This window comes from Impatiens glandulifera, chromosome 1 (assembly GCF_907164915.1).
Source record: "Impatiens glandulifera chromosome 1, dImpGla2.1, whole genome shotgun sequence".
Classification (NCBI taxonomy): domain Eukaryota; kingdom Viridiplantae; phylum Streptophyta; class Magnoliopsida; order Ericales; family Balsaminaceae; genus Impatiens; species Impatiens glandulifera.
The window spans coordinates 14,457,740-14,471,365 of NC_061862.1; the positions used below are offsets into that span (position 1 = coordinate 14,457,740).

A 13,626-nucleotide genomic window follows, 5' to 3' on the forward strand; every position below is an offset into this window, starting at 1 on the left:
CCACTAAAGTAATGTCATAATTCACACCTCTATATATGAAATTCAAATGACTACTTTTCTTTTATATTTGATTTGGGATTTATTTATTTATTTTTGTTTATTTTGCATCTTGTGTCATAATCATTCTGTGTTACACATTTTATATTTAGGGTTATGGAATGTAACATAGATGAGGTAGATTAAAAATAAAAAAAATAAGAAATGAATGAACTAATCTTGTGAAAAATGGACAATAACTTAGAGAACATAGATGAATTTAGAAATTAGAGTTTTGGTGAGTTTAAATAAATATTAGGTAAGTTTAAGGAAATAAATTGAAAATTAGAAATAAAATGAGTAAATAAATGTAAATTTTACTTTTTTTTATTAGAATTATAAAAATAATTAATTAATTAAATTTAAAATTTTAAAAATTAAAAAGACATGTCACTGTTTTTACTTTAAAAAAAGGTGGGCTAGTCCAAATTAATATAGATCCTCCCTTACTTGGAGAGTTTAATTCTATTGATATCGTTCAATTGATTGATCCTTAACAGCTGCTCTATCCCGATTTTTTTAAAGTGAAACAATTTTTTTATTTCATATTTTTGAATTCGGCCAAAGAGAAAATGGTTAAACCTCATTCAAAAACAAATCTCAAACAATAAAAAATAGACAAAGTAAAAAAAAACATTACACCCATCAATAATAAATGAAAAAGAAATAAAATGAACATTACATCCAACCAAAATAAAAAAAGTACTTGTCTCAAACTTTTGTTTAATTGGGGAATAGAATGCCAAAAGATTTTGCGTTCTTTGTGCGTGTGGAGTTTATAAGATTTTCTTTCATCTTGATATTGTAAATAGGTTTGCAGATGATCTCTTTATTTAATTATGTGATTTGTTTCAATTAACGGTCGGCATGTAAAATTTTATCTATAACGTAGATCGTATAGAAAGTTTTGGTATAGAAAAAATTATATCGTTAACGTACCGTTATTTCGGGTATACCGAAATTTCAATATGATACAAGTACCATACCAAATATTGACGGTATACCGCGATTTCGGCACGATTTCGATATTATACCAAATAATATTAAAATTTAATTATATTTTAATTTGATTTTCAAATTTTAAAATCAAATCTGTTTAGAAAATAAATAAATTTATTAGGGTAAAAAAGAAAGTATATACTTTTAAAGTTGAGTCTCAAATTTATTAAAATAAATAAATTGTTAAAGTTGATTAGTTGATAGCGAATTTATTTTATTGAAAAGTTTTCAGGGTTGCGTTTCTCTAGTTAAATAAAAATTAAAATTTATACCAGTATTATATATTTTTTAATTTATAAATATTATTTTGGTATATATCGATATTTTAACATTTTCATACATTTAATGTACCGATAATTTCAGTATCGATATATCTTATATTATTTTTGGTATACCGATTTATTTTATATTTTCGATATTTTTTAATACAGTATTTTCGATATACCAATATGAATGAAGGAACACTCATACTTAAATCTTCACATATCAACAAGGTAGGATATCGGGTGTGCTGAAATCCACTCCAAATTTTTTTTACGGTATAAATGTAACATTACCTTATAATTTCATAAATTTTTTAATTTAATACACTCCTTTTTATCTAAGTTTAAAAAAAAAAAATACTTTTATCTATTCTTGTTTTATCCATAATTTTCTTACTATTAATTTAAATCCACTCCAATTTTTTTCAAACTCACCCCAAACTTAAATTTCTGAATCCGTCCATGTGTTAGTTGTCCATGTGTTAGTTATACTCTAAGAATTCTAAATATGAACTCGGTCTTAAAGTTGGATAATGTATTTCAATCTCATGCCTAGTTCCTCCAAAACCATATATTCATTTCCATAAATAAAATCATTTCTTATAACTTCGTTTGAAAACACATAAATTTGAAGTGAAATTTAGTTGAACCTAACATTAATATTATTATTATTATTATTATTATTATTAAATTTGTTAATATATTAAGTTATATTTAAAAATATTATGTTATATAAATTAATATTCTACTTAAAAAAATATTAAATATATATATTTGTTAAAACCTGGCGTAGTTAAGAGTATGGGTAGATCCATATTGTATAATTTAATTTTTTATTCATATTTTAATTATACTTTTCAAAAATGTTAGTATAAGAAAATTCATATCTTTACCTAAATTTTGATACAGTATATACCTTTAATATTTAAAAATAATAATTATTTATAAAAAAACATCTTAGTAAGATTGCTATAGTCTTCAACTTTGACTAAATTAATATGAATAAATTTAGTTACAAATGTTTTGTATTTTAATTCATGTTTTAAAAATGTTTATGTATATTAAAAATGATAAAATCTATTTAAACACAACAAAAAAGCATGACATGAAAAAAAAAAAAAACGTTACTCAATAGGTCTCGATAAGAACGATTAACTTTCCAACAGACTTTACCAGCTTTATGGAACGCCATATATTGATTAATATTACAGTATTATTATATTTTAATTTGATTTTTAAAAATTATGATTTTATAATTGATTTAACAATAAATTTATTTATAAATGAAAATAAATTTGTTATGTTTAGAGAAACAAAATAAATAGTTTGAAAGTTGAGTTTAAATATGTTTGGAGATGAAAATAAATTTACCAAAACTGGTTGATTAATTGATGACCATTTGATCTTGATAAAATTTCATCATGGATGTGTGAATTTAGTTTTCAAAATGAAAATTAAAGCATAGCATATATATATATATATATATATATATATATATATATATATATATATATATATATATATATATATATATATATATATATATAATTTATAAATATTAATTGAATATATATCAAAATTTGAAAATCTTATACATTTATCGTACCAATAACTTGATGTTGATACCAATTCTATTTAGCTATTAAGTGTATTTAAAATCTTTACATATTCTAACTCTTCAATTTCCCTTATTTTTTTTTTGTATAAATTCATACTCTTGTAATTGTAATAACAAACTAAAATACATTCTTAATTCATAACAAGTTTTTTTTTGCTACTTATCTTCTCTATCCTGATATTAGAGCCATTATTCAGTTTTACCAAACCTCTGTATCCATGGGCTCTTATTCATTTTCTTTCGTTTCAACCATTCATCTCTTCCACAATCTCACATCCATTAAATTCGATCACAAAAACTTTCTTCTTTGGAAATCTTAAATACCCTAAAAGGTTATAGCCTCTATCCATATGTTACTGGAACTAATTTTGCCCTTGAAGTCTTTCTCCAAACCGATGTTGTTGACAGATCTAGTGTCCTCACTTCAAATCTTACTTTTACTATATGGGAGGAACAAGATCAGAGGATCCTTTCATGACTTCTATCCACCCTTTCAAAATCCATCATAGACCAAGTGATTGGTGAATCTTGCACCACATCTAAATCCTTTTGGTCTGATTTAGAATGCACATTTGCCTCTCAATCTCAAGCTTGTCTAATGCAGCTTCGTCTTCAGCTCCATACGGTAAAGAAGGGCTCACTCTCGATGGTCCAATATTTGTAGAAAATAAAATCAATCATTGATAGTCTCGCTGGTGCTGTGCAAAGAATATCTCAACAAGATTTCATTCTTTATGCTTTGGGAGGACTCAGTCCTAAATACGAATCACTCACTATAGTGGTAACCACTCGCTTCGACCCCATCGTTATCAAAGACCTCCAAGGAATGCTTCTTACACATGAGATTCTCCTTGAATCACTCCATCCTAACTCTCCAACCGCTAATCTTGCTTTTGGATCGAGAGAGATTTTGAAACCATCCCACTTCCAACGATCGCGACGTTTGGTCTCCTGTCCGAGTGATTATAGTGCAGAAAATGAAACTTTCAATAAATTGCGCTCCCATAATTCTAATAGATATCAAATAAATGGGCCTTCAAGTTCATCTAAGTTTCACACTCCAAATAGATTGCGCTCCTATAATTCTAATAGATATCAAATAAATGGGCCTTCAAGTTCATCTAAAGTTTCACACTCCAACCGGACTTCTACTATCGGGTTAAGATGTCCTACTAATGGGCCTTCTATTTTGGGTTGTGGGTCTCATGGGCCCAATAGAAATAAAATACAATGTCAATTGTGTGATCATTTTGGTCACGTAGCTAATGTTTGTCGATTGGGTCTGTTTTGTCAGATTTATAACTTTATAGGTCATTCGATTAAAAACTTGTCGACATCGTTAGAACCAAAATTCAATGACACACTCTACTATGGTGACTACACATTCTTTTGTTTATGACTCAGACTGGTATCCCGACTCTAGTGCCACAGACCATCTCACGGCAAATCTTGACAAACTTAGCATCTCAACTCCTTATAATGGTATAAAACTATTAAAATGGGCGACGATAACCCTCTTCATATTTCTAATATTGGACAATCATTTATTCTATGCTCCAATAAAAATCTTCATTTACGTAATATATTACATGTCCCTTTAATCACCAAAAATCTTTTAAGTATTTCCAATTTTTTTTCCAATAATAATATTTTTTTTGAATTTTATCCAAATTATAGCATTGTTAAGGATTAGGTCACAAAGAGGGAACTCCTTCGCGACACACTTAAAAATGAGCTATATCGCCTAAACTCAATTGACATCATCGTCTTGGACACCCTTCATCATCAACATCAACCTGTATTATGTCTTCTTTTTATTTACATATTATTGGCAACACGAAATTAAGTTTTTGTAGAAAAACACACAAAATTATTTTTCCTATTTCTCAATCTCGTTGTAAGTCTCCATTATAATTAATATATTCTAACGTTTGGGGTCATGCTCCTCTTTTCTCTACTAACGGTTTTCGATATTTTATCCATTTTATCGAAGACTACAACCTCTTTACTTGCCTGGTTATCATTCTATAATGTCTTGCCAACTTTTATAAAATTTAAGACAATTGTTAAAAATCAATTCTACACATCTATTAAAGCTCTTAAAATCTGATTGAAGAGGTGAATATAGGAGTCTGAAATCTTATCTTAAAACTCATGGAATCCAACACCGTCTACCATGTCCTCATATAAGTGAACAAAATGGTGTTGATGAATGCAAGATTCACCACCTTACATAAATGAGTCTCACTCTTCTTGCTCATACTTTTAAGTCTGTATCTTATTGGAATGATGTTTTTTTGACAAGTACGTATCTCATTAATCGTCTTCCTTCAAATGGTAAGTCTCGTCAATCTCTGTATGATATTCTTTTTAATTGTCCTCCTAACTATCTATTCCTCAAAACTTTTGGATGCTCTTGATTTCCATTCACTAAATCATATAACTCTCACGAAATTGATCTTTGAACTCTAAAATGTATTTTTCTTGGTTATAGTCTAAATCACAAAGTCTATCATTTTCTACACCTTCCTTTCGGCAAAATATATATCTCTCGTCACGTCACTTTTGATGAACAAACATTTCCATTTAAAAATACAATACTAGAATCTACCAATCATACTACACCATTAGTCTCTCCAACACCGCATTTTCCTTTTCTGCAACGTTCATCACCTTTAATCTCTCTAATTTTAACGTCACAAATCTCTGATTTACTATCTTCTCCAACATCCGAACACTCATCACCATCATCATCAAACTCCAACAATCCATCTTCACCAACCAACTCGCCAACATCAAACTCCTATCAACCATCATCAGCAACCAACACATCTTCAATCAATCCTCCTACTCCTATACGTAGATTTTCCAGCATTATACATGCTCCTAAATGTTTCTCTCATCATATGATCACACGTGCCAAAACTCGTGCCCTTCACAAAGCCAACATTTCCACCATCTCCACCTCTCCACCCACATTTTCTCCAATGCCAATAAAGACACTCAATGACATTCCCCCATGGAATATAAGTTTAATGCTCTAATTCAAAACAAGATGTGGTCTTTTGTTCCTCGATCCTCGCAGAATATCGTGGGTTACAAATGCGTTTTCAAAATCAAACAAAAAGTTGATGGTTCCATTGAACGTCACAAGGCTCGTTTAACTGCAAAGAGATTTCATCAACAAGAAGGCATTGACTATCTTGAAACATTCAGCCCAGTTGTGAAACATACTACCATTTGAACCATCCTCTCACTTGTCGTCACTCGTCAATGGTTTATTCATCAACTCATTTTAAAAATGCCTTTCTAAATGGAACTGTACACGAGGAAGTTTTTATGTCTCAACCCCCTAAGTTCACTCATCCTGATTATTCTAATCATGTGTGCAAACTTCATAAATCACTCTATGGACTCAAGAAAACTCCCCGTGTATGGTATGCTACATTAAAATCCGCTATTCTTTCCATTGGTTTTCAAGAATTCAAAATGATTATTCATTATTCATGTACCACACTCCATAAATTATATCATCATTTCTTGTCTATGTGGATGCTATTATATTCACTAGCAATTCTTCCTCTCACTTCTCTTTAATCATCTCTCAACTTAACAACATTTCCCCCTTAAAAAGAATACTCTGATATCTTCGTCATACTTCTCATTCGTCCATCATATTCTCTCGATCTATCTTCCTTTTCTAACTTTGTCTGGTTTGGTTGTCTGAATGATTGTCACTCCACAACTGGCTACTGCATATTTCTTGGTGACAATCTTATATCTTGGAATTCAAAGAAACAACAAGTTGTTGCTCGATCTAGTACCGAGTCCGAGTATCGAGCTCTAACTCATGCCACTGCTGAACTCATTTAGCTCAAATCTTTGCTGCGTGAACTTTGCATCTCCCCACCTCAACCTCCCACTCTATGGTGTGACAACATTGGCAATCCGATTTTTCATGATCGTACAAAACATATAGAGGTTGTTTTTCACTTCGTTCATTCGTGAACGTGTTGCTTAAAAATCTCTTTTCATCTGATACATACATACTGATGATCAAATTGTCGACATCCTCGCCAAAGGACTTGCGTAAAATGGATTTTCTTCATTACGTAACAAACTCAAGGTGTGTGCCTCCCGTTTTGTTTGAGAGAAGGTATTAAAAACTCTATAATTAAATAACAACACATTTGAGTCTCTTGATTTTCATATTCCATATTATAACTCTTTAGTTTCTCTTATTTTTATATAAATTAATACTTTGAAAATATATTATTAAACAACAAGTTCTTTGCTAATATCTTCTCTATTTATATCTTACATTTTTTTCTCAGTGTATCGCAAAAAATCAATTTTTTCTATATTTTGCGATATGATATTTTTAATATAATGATAATATCGACAATTTTTTCAATATAAAAATTAAAGTTGAAATAATTTTAAAATATTAAAAATATCTTTAACGTATTTTCTTTTAATTCTAATAAAAGTACTATTCTTTTCTTAAAAAAAAAAAAAAGAAGAAAAAGTTACAGATGAGTGACTAATGGCCCGGTTTTAGCCGCAATCGATGTGCTTGGCAAAAAAGCGTGAGACAACGGCCGCAACCCACAAGATGACGCTCGCTCGCCAGCCAAAGGGCTGAGACGATGGCCCCCAAGACAGACGAAGACCCAACCATGGCCGAGGGAGACGATCTCGCCGTGAAGGGCGGCGTTTCAGTCATTCGGGTTCCTGATGCAGCAAGCGTGTAGTCCAAACACCGTTGCATTCTCTGATTGAACATGGATCAACGGACAGATTGGAAGCAACATCAATGTTTGTTTCTCTCTTCTCCCCCTTCCTCTGTATTCTTCACTTGATTGCGTTTCTCTGTTGTTTCCATTCTCTGATTGAACATCTTCCTGATTGCTTGCTTTCTTTTCAGCTCCAAATACTCGAGAGATTTGAATACTATGACCAAATGTTACTCAAAATCCACAAGTATTTTGATCCTCGTGACTATATCTTAGCCGTGCCCTTTCAAAACCAATACTTAGTGACCACCTGCACAAAAATTACAATGATTTTGACACGATTCTTGCTTAAAGGTGCTACTGTTTTTGATAGTTCCTGCTGATCTTTGTTACTTCTTACAGGCTAACCTTTGTTACTTATATCCTGTTTTTGTTACTTATCTTTTGCTTCTCAACTTATTAATGGTGATTGTGATAAAATAGAAGATGGATCAAGCTTTCTTCTTCCTTGTTGCACAATACACCAGCTCTACCACACCACCCATTTGCTGACAAAAGAAAAAGAAAGAGAGACCGTAGTATACTCCGGTTGGGTGCATCTCAAATCCAAAGCTCCTTCTAAATGGAGATCCTTTTGCCATCACTCACTTTGAATCTAATCTAATCTACTCATCCCTATTGGTCTCTTTGTGAGTTTATTCACACCCCTATCAGATTTATGACAGTTTGATCTTATCTCATGCAACCAATTACTTTTATCAAACCATGAGGAGCCCCCCCCCCCCCCCCCCCCCCCCCCCCACACACACACACACACACACACACACACACACACCCCCCCCCCCCCCCCCCCCCCCCCCAAAGGAATGAGAATGGTTTGATCTCTCACCCAATCAAGCTTTCACACAAAAGTTTCCACTCATGTTCTATCTGGTTCTGTAAATGATATGCTTTGTCATGTAAGTCACTACATCTCTCAGATTCACGAATCTGCATAAGATATATTATTTCTTCAAATGGCTAAGATTAGGTTGGTGTAATATATTTCTTCAAACAAATTTATTCAATTAAAGCTTACACGCTAGCATGAATTAATATTAGCTTGTGATATCTGATGGAGTAGTACAGGTCAATTGATAATATTGTTGTGTGTGGGTTTTGTTTTGGTAACATGAAAATGACTCAATTGATAACTGAAGGAACACCAATCACTACTTGGCCACATGAAGGAATTTGAGTTTCATGATGATCAGGACCACAAAACCACATTTCACTGCTTCAATGGCTGTAAAGGTTTGTCAAGGTTCAATCTTTTCCTCCTACTTTCGTCATATTTGTTTGATGGCTGATCTAATTGTAGTTTACATATCATGACTTGTCTTTGTCGGCTGTATTTATATATAGTTGCTAGCTACTAGTCCTCATTTGGTTTGGTATATGGTGTAACCACTAGTGGTGGGACATAACTCAGAAGTGTGTTGTTTGTGTGTGAAAGAGGAGTAGGTTTAGTTTGTTTCACCTTGTTATGTTTACTAATTCAAGTTTGTTCCTTTTTGGGTGTTTTGATCCATCCCGAGGTTAAAAAGTAAGAGACATCATCTATATATCTTTTTAACCCACAGACAAAAAAAAACCCTTCAATTTGGAGCAGTCAAAGAGTTGGAAACTGGTAGATCGATCTAGAGACAAAATAATGGAGGGAGAGATAAGATTCTAAACCTGCATGCCCCACCACCACCGTCACAAGTAAACATCAAAACCCTGTTATATATTATAATTGTAGTATCATATATCTGTTCTACTCCCCTTCTACAGTTCAAACCTACCCAAGAAGTAGAAGTAGAAGAATTAAAGAGAAAGCATTCTGTTTTTATTCAAGATGTATCATCATCACCATCATCATCCTAACAAGAGTTTTGGTTGATAGAACTAAACTTAATTAGTAAATTATGTACCACCTCTTATGGAAACCTAAAAAAAAATCTAAAATGCTGCAGTTTTCTAAGTCATAGGTTCTGTAATGTTACAGGAGATCATGATCAACAAACTAAACTTAACAGCCCTACTATTGCTACAACTACTTTTGTTGTTGTTTCTTTACAGTAAGATAACTGATAGACCATCAAACATATCCAGTTGTCATTACACCTTCTTCTTCTTCTACAGATCCGGCTTCACCCATTTGAAACGTCCAGGCAGAGGCTCATCTTTCGCAGGGTCAAAGTTGTACCTGAAAAATTAAGAGTGATGCCTGAAATCTACATAAAACTTTAAAAGAAAGTGAAAGTTGTTGAAAGGGCAGTATGTATATACTTACTTCTCTTTGAATTGTTGCTCCTGTAATTTCTCAGATTCCCCGAAGAAGAGATCCAATTCCTCTGAGGTTGGGATTTGTGTTCTCATTGAATTAGTTAGGCTCGATCGAGGTTGGGGTCTAGTAGTAGAACCAGGAGTTGTAACCATCTGAGGATCTCGAATCAAACTGATAGGTGTACTTTCCCTTGTGCTCCTGCAGAAGATCCATGACAGAATTACTTAAAAAATCTGTAATAATTTCTCTGAAACTGAAGAGAATGTTTGTAACCTTGAGTAGTTAAAGCTGACAAGCAACAATAATGGTGGTATAAATGCAGATAGAAGAAAATCTCAATTTCTTAAACTTGTACTATCTTAAGAAGAGATTGTTTAACAAAAAAAAATGGTCTGCTTTTCACCATTTGAGAGAAGAACAGAGAAATCATCCTCTTTTATTCCATGGTCTGTTTTTCTCTCTTCAGATCAGACCCTCTTCTCGAAAACAAACAAGGGGACATGACAAGACATGATAGGACAGAACAGGACAGTCTTCTAAGTTCTAACATAATATTGTCTCCTTTCTATTGCATAATTCAACGAAAATGGAGAAGGATAGAACAAGATTCAATACTTTAGCAGACAGACAGACATGCAATAGAAATAAAATTTGATTTGATTTGAATTGAATTGAAAACACACCTCTCTTTGCCATCAATTTCCAACATATTCTCACCAAAAGAAGCTTCTATGCTCAAATCACCACCATTTTCCTTTCCTTCAATCTCCTCCTTGACCTCTGTTTTCCCATTCACTTGTTCTTCCACCTTCTCCGATCCACCAATGGAAACCGACACACCCAAATTCTTCTCCCCCATTCTAGGCTGAATAAAGTTAGAACTAGGGCTAGAATTCGATAGATAAATCTTTTGCCTCTTAGAATGGACAGCACGAATTGGGCGTTTTGCCAATCTCCTGTTCCTTAGCTGAAGGTACGAGTCTTCTCCGTTCACCACCGGGGAACCGGCTACCGTAGTCCCCGCCGACGTGGGTTTCTGAAGGCGCTGCAAAGCAAGGGTTTTGGCCCGGGTACGAACCCCACCGAGAGAAGACTGCGACTGGGAGACCTCCATAAGAACAAGGTCCCCAACTGGTTTTGACTTCTTTATGTACCTCCCCATGAGTAGAAAAGTAAAACAAAAGGTGTGATCAAGAAACTGATCTCATAGAGAAGGAAATAGAGAGGCAGAAGTGATGAAATGAAAAACCCAGATGGAAGAAGACGGAGGGAGGGGAGGGGAGAGAAACCCAAGTGTAGAATAGATAGATTCAAACGAAGAAGAATAAGAAAGGGGGGCGGTGCCGATTTTCACTCTTTTGAGGGCAGGCGGTTTGCAGTTGTTGGTTAGATGGTCTGACTGACTGACTCAAAGAGAGAGAAGACGGAAATATGAAAGATTTTTACTGCGCTTTATAGATAGATAGATATACATAGGAAAGACTCAAATTTAACGTTCATATTTTTATCATATACATACATAAATTATTTGAAAACTTATGTCCGAAAGAAAACAATTTCAATTTGAATTTGAATCGAATCAATTTGGTTAATATATATATATAATTAAATAATATTATTTTATTTAAATTAACACACCCATAAAGAAAATACATAATTTATTTATTAATTTTGTCATTAAATATTTTAAAGGATAGTATTAAATCATATTAATTAAAATCCATCATATATATATATATATAATTTTATTAAATCTAGATTATTTAATTAAAAGAAACTTAAAAATGAATCTAGTTTTTTTTAAAAAAAATAATAATTTTTGGTAGTCATTAGTTGTATAATAATAGTTAAATAAAATGAAAACTTAATTGTAAGTATAAATTTTTTAAAAATTAAAGTGGAGTTTATTGTATTAATTTTTTAAATATCTAAAAAAAATGATAACATTTTTTCATGGTAAAAAATTTATTTATAAAAGTTAATGGTGGTTGATTTTGATTAGGTAAATATATTTGATAAATTTTTATAAAAAATATTAATATATATAATAAAAAAGAATTGAAGATAAATAAATACTATTTTAAGTGATATTATTAATGATAGTGAGTAAATTAAGTGACGTTATAGTTGAATTTTAAAAAAAAAAATTATAATAAATGAAAAGAATTTAATAGTTTTGATAAATATAATATTTGTTTTAAATATTGGGATTGGTGAAAAAGTTTTGAGACATTGATCATAATTTTGAAGTTATGGCTTGACACGAGCGGAAGGAAGGCAACTTGAAGACGTTAGTTCTTTGGCATTGGATACCCTTTCTAAGGCCACGTGGAAAAGTTATTTCATATTATATAAAAATAAACAATATATACTCTTAATTTATATATTGGATCATGTAATTTATATCTTCTTTTTAAAACTTTCTACCTGTCACTCACGTCACATTTCTAATTTTTTTTCCTTTTATATATCTAATATTTTTAAGTATATTTTGGAAAATATTATAGGGTACCCCACTAATTCCGTGAGAAAGTTCAAAATGAGTTCATTATTTTATAAGGTTTGTGAAATTGACTCTCAATGTTCTTTTTTTTCTTTTTTGAGAGTGACTTTTTTAGTCTTCAAAACATGATACATGTGACTTCCAAAATTTATTTATTTATATTTTATTTAGGTTGTTTCAATAATTTAACAAGTTATGAGAATTGAATTTACAATTTTTTCAAATTATTATTATTTTTAAATAATATATTTTTGTGTAATTTTATTGAGGCCTACAATAATAAATTTAAAGAGAATCCTTTATGACCAAAATTTTCTCTAGGGCACACGAGCACATAAAAGAGTTTGGTCGAAGAGGATCCTATTTGAATAAATTGTTACCGAAACGTTGATATATAAGGGTTCACTGGTAATAGGTTTTGGGTTTGAGTTTTGTGAGGATAGTGTGGGTATGTGTTCTTGTTCCGTGCCTGTCTTGTGCCTGTCTTGTGCCTGTCTTGGGTTTATTCTATTAATTATATTAAAATAATTTTTATTTTTCATTTAAATGGATTACATTTAAAAAAACAAACATTCCATTATGGTTGTATTCAACATTTTAAATAAATTGTTAATTTGATATTTTTCTGTATGAATTGAGACTGACAAATTGGAGATTGGGAAAAATAAATAAATAAAAATCACTTGTGAATTTTATCCGGTCAACATAATCATATTGAGGGCTGAAAAGTTGAGCCTCATTAAACATAATTTTATTTTGGGCTAAAAAGTTGAGCTATTTAATAAAGCCCAAACTTTGTCCGGGACATTTCATTTGTTTTATTTTATTTTGTATATTTATTTTTGAACCTAATAATTTTTTACTGTCACAATTTTATTTAAATCAAAGAGTTTTTATTTATTGAAAATTCGACTAAATCTTGGTAATCATGAAATATATATATATATATATATATAATGATTCTTAATTTTTAAAGTGTTCGGATTGTTGGGTCGAGGACTGTGGTTAATTTGGATATTTATGTGAGAGTAAATGGATACTTGGGTCGGATTGTGGGTTGACCCACCCATAAACTTAAAACGGTTAAAAATAAAATTAAAAATGATATTCATATGTTTCGAACTTGCAACCTAACAAAAACAAGTACAATTTTTAATCAA

General features: G+C 31.4%; 1 protein-coding gene and 1 long non-coding RNA gene across 2 annotated transcripts; one reads left to right on the forward strand and one right to left on the reverse strand.

Annotated features, from left to right (window-relative positions):
- The first annotated feature begins 8,503 nt into the window (after positions 1 to 8,503).
- Positions 8,504 to 10,503, forward strand: LOC124934860. The gene is made up of 2 exons (XR_007099067.1): positions 8,504 to 8,945; positions 9,819 to 10,503. It is a non-coding gene; the product is annotated as an uncharacterized LOC124934860 (long non-coding RNA).
- On the reverse strand, positions 9,501 to 11,379 carry LOC124934849 (cyclin-dependent kinase inhibitor 5-like). Its single transcript, XM_047475350.1, has 3 exons — positions 10,647 to 11,379; positions 9,970 to 10,161; positions 9,501 to 9,882 (listed from the first exon to the last, which is right to left on the reverse strand). Exons 1-3 carry the CDS (start codon positions 11,123 to 11,125, stop codon positions 9,813 to 9,815), a joined length of 741 nt encoding a protein of 246 aa, XP_047331306.1. The 5' UTR covers positions 11,126 to 11,379; the 3' UTR covers positions 9,501 to 9,812.
- Positions 11,380 to 13,626: the final 2,247 nt, after the last annotated feature.

Coding starts and splice junctions, on each gene's coding strand:
- LOC124934849 (XM_047475350.1), bottom strand. CDS start 11,125: ATGGGGAGGTACATAAAGAAGTCAAAACCAGTTGGGGACCTTGTTCTT. Junction 10,162..10,646: donor GAAATTGATGGCAAAGAGAG/GTGTGTTTTCAA, acceptor GATCTTCTGCAG/GAGCACAAGGGAAAGTACAC. Junction 9,883..9,969: donor GAGCAACAATTCAAAGAGAA/GTAAGTATATAC, acceptor TTAATTTTTCAG/GTACAACTTTGACCCTGCGA.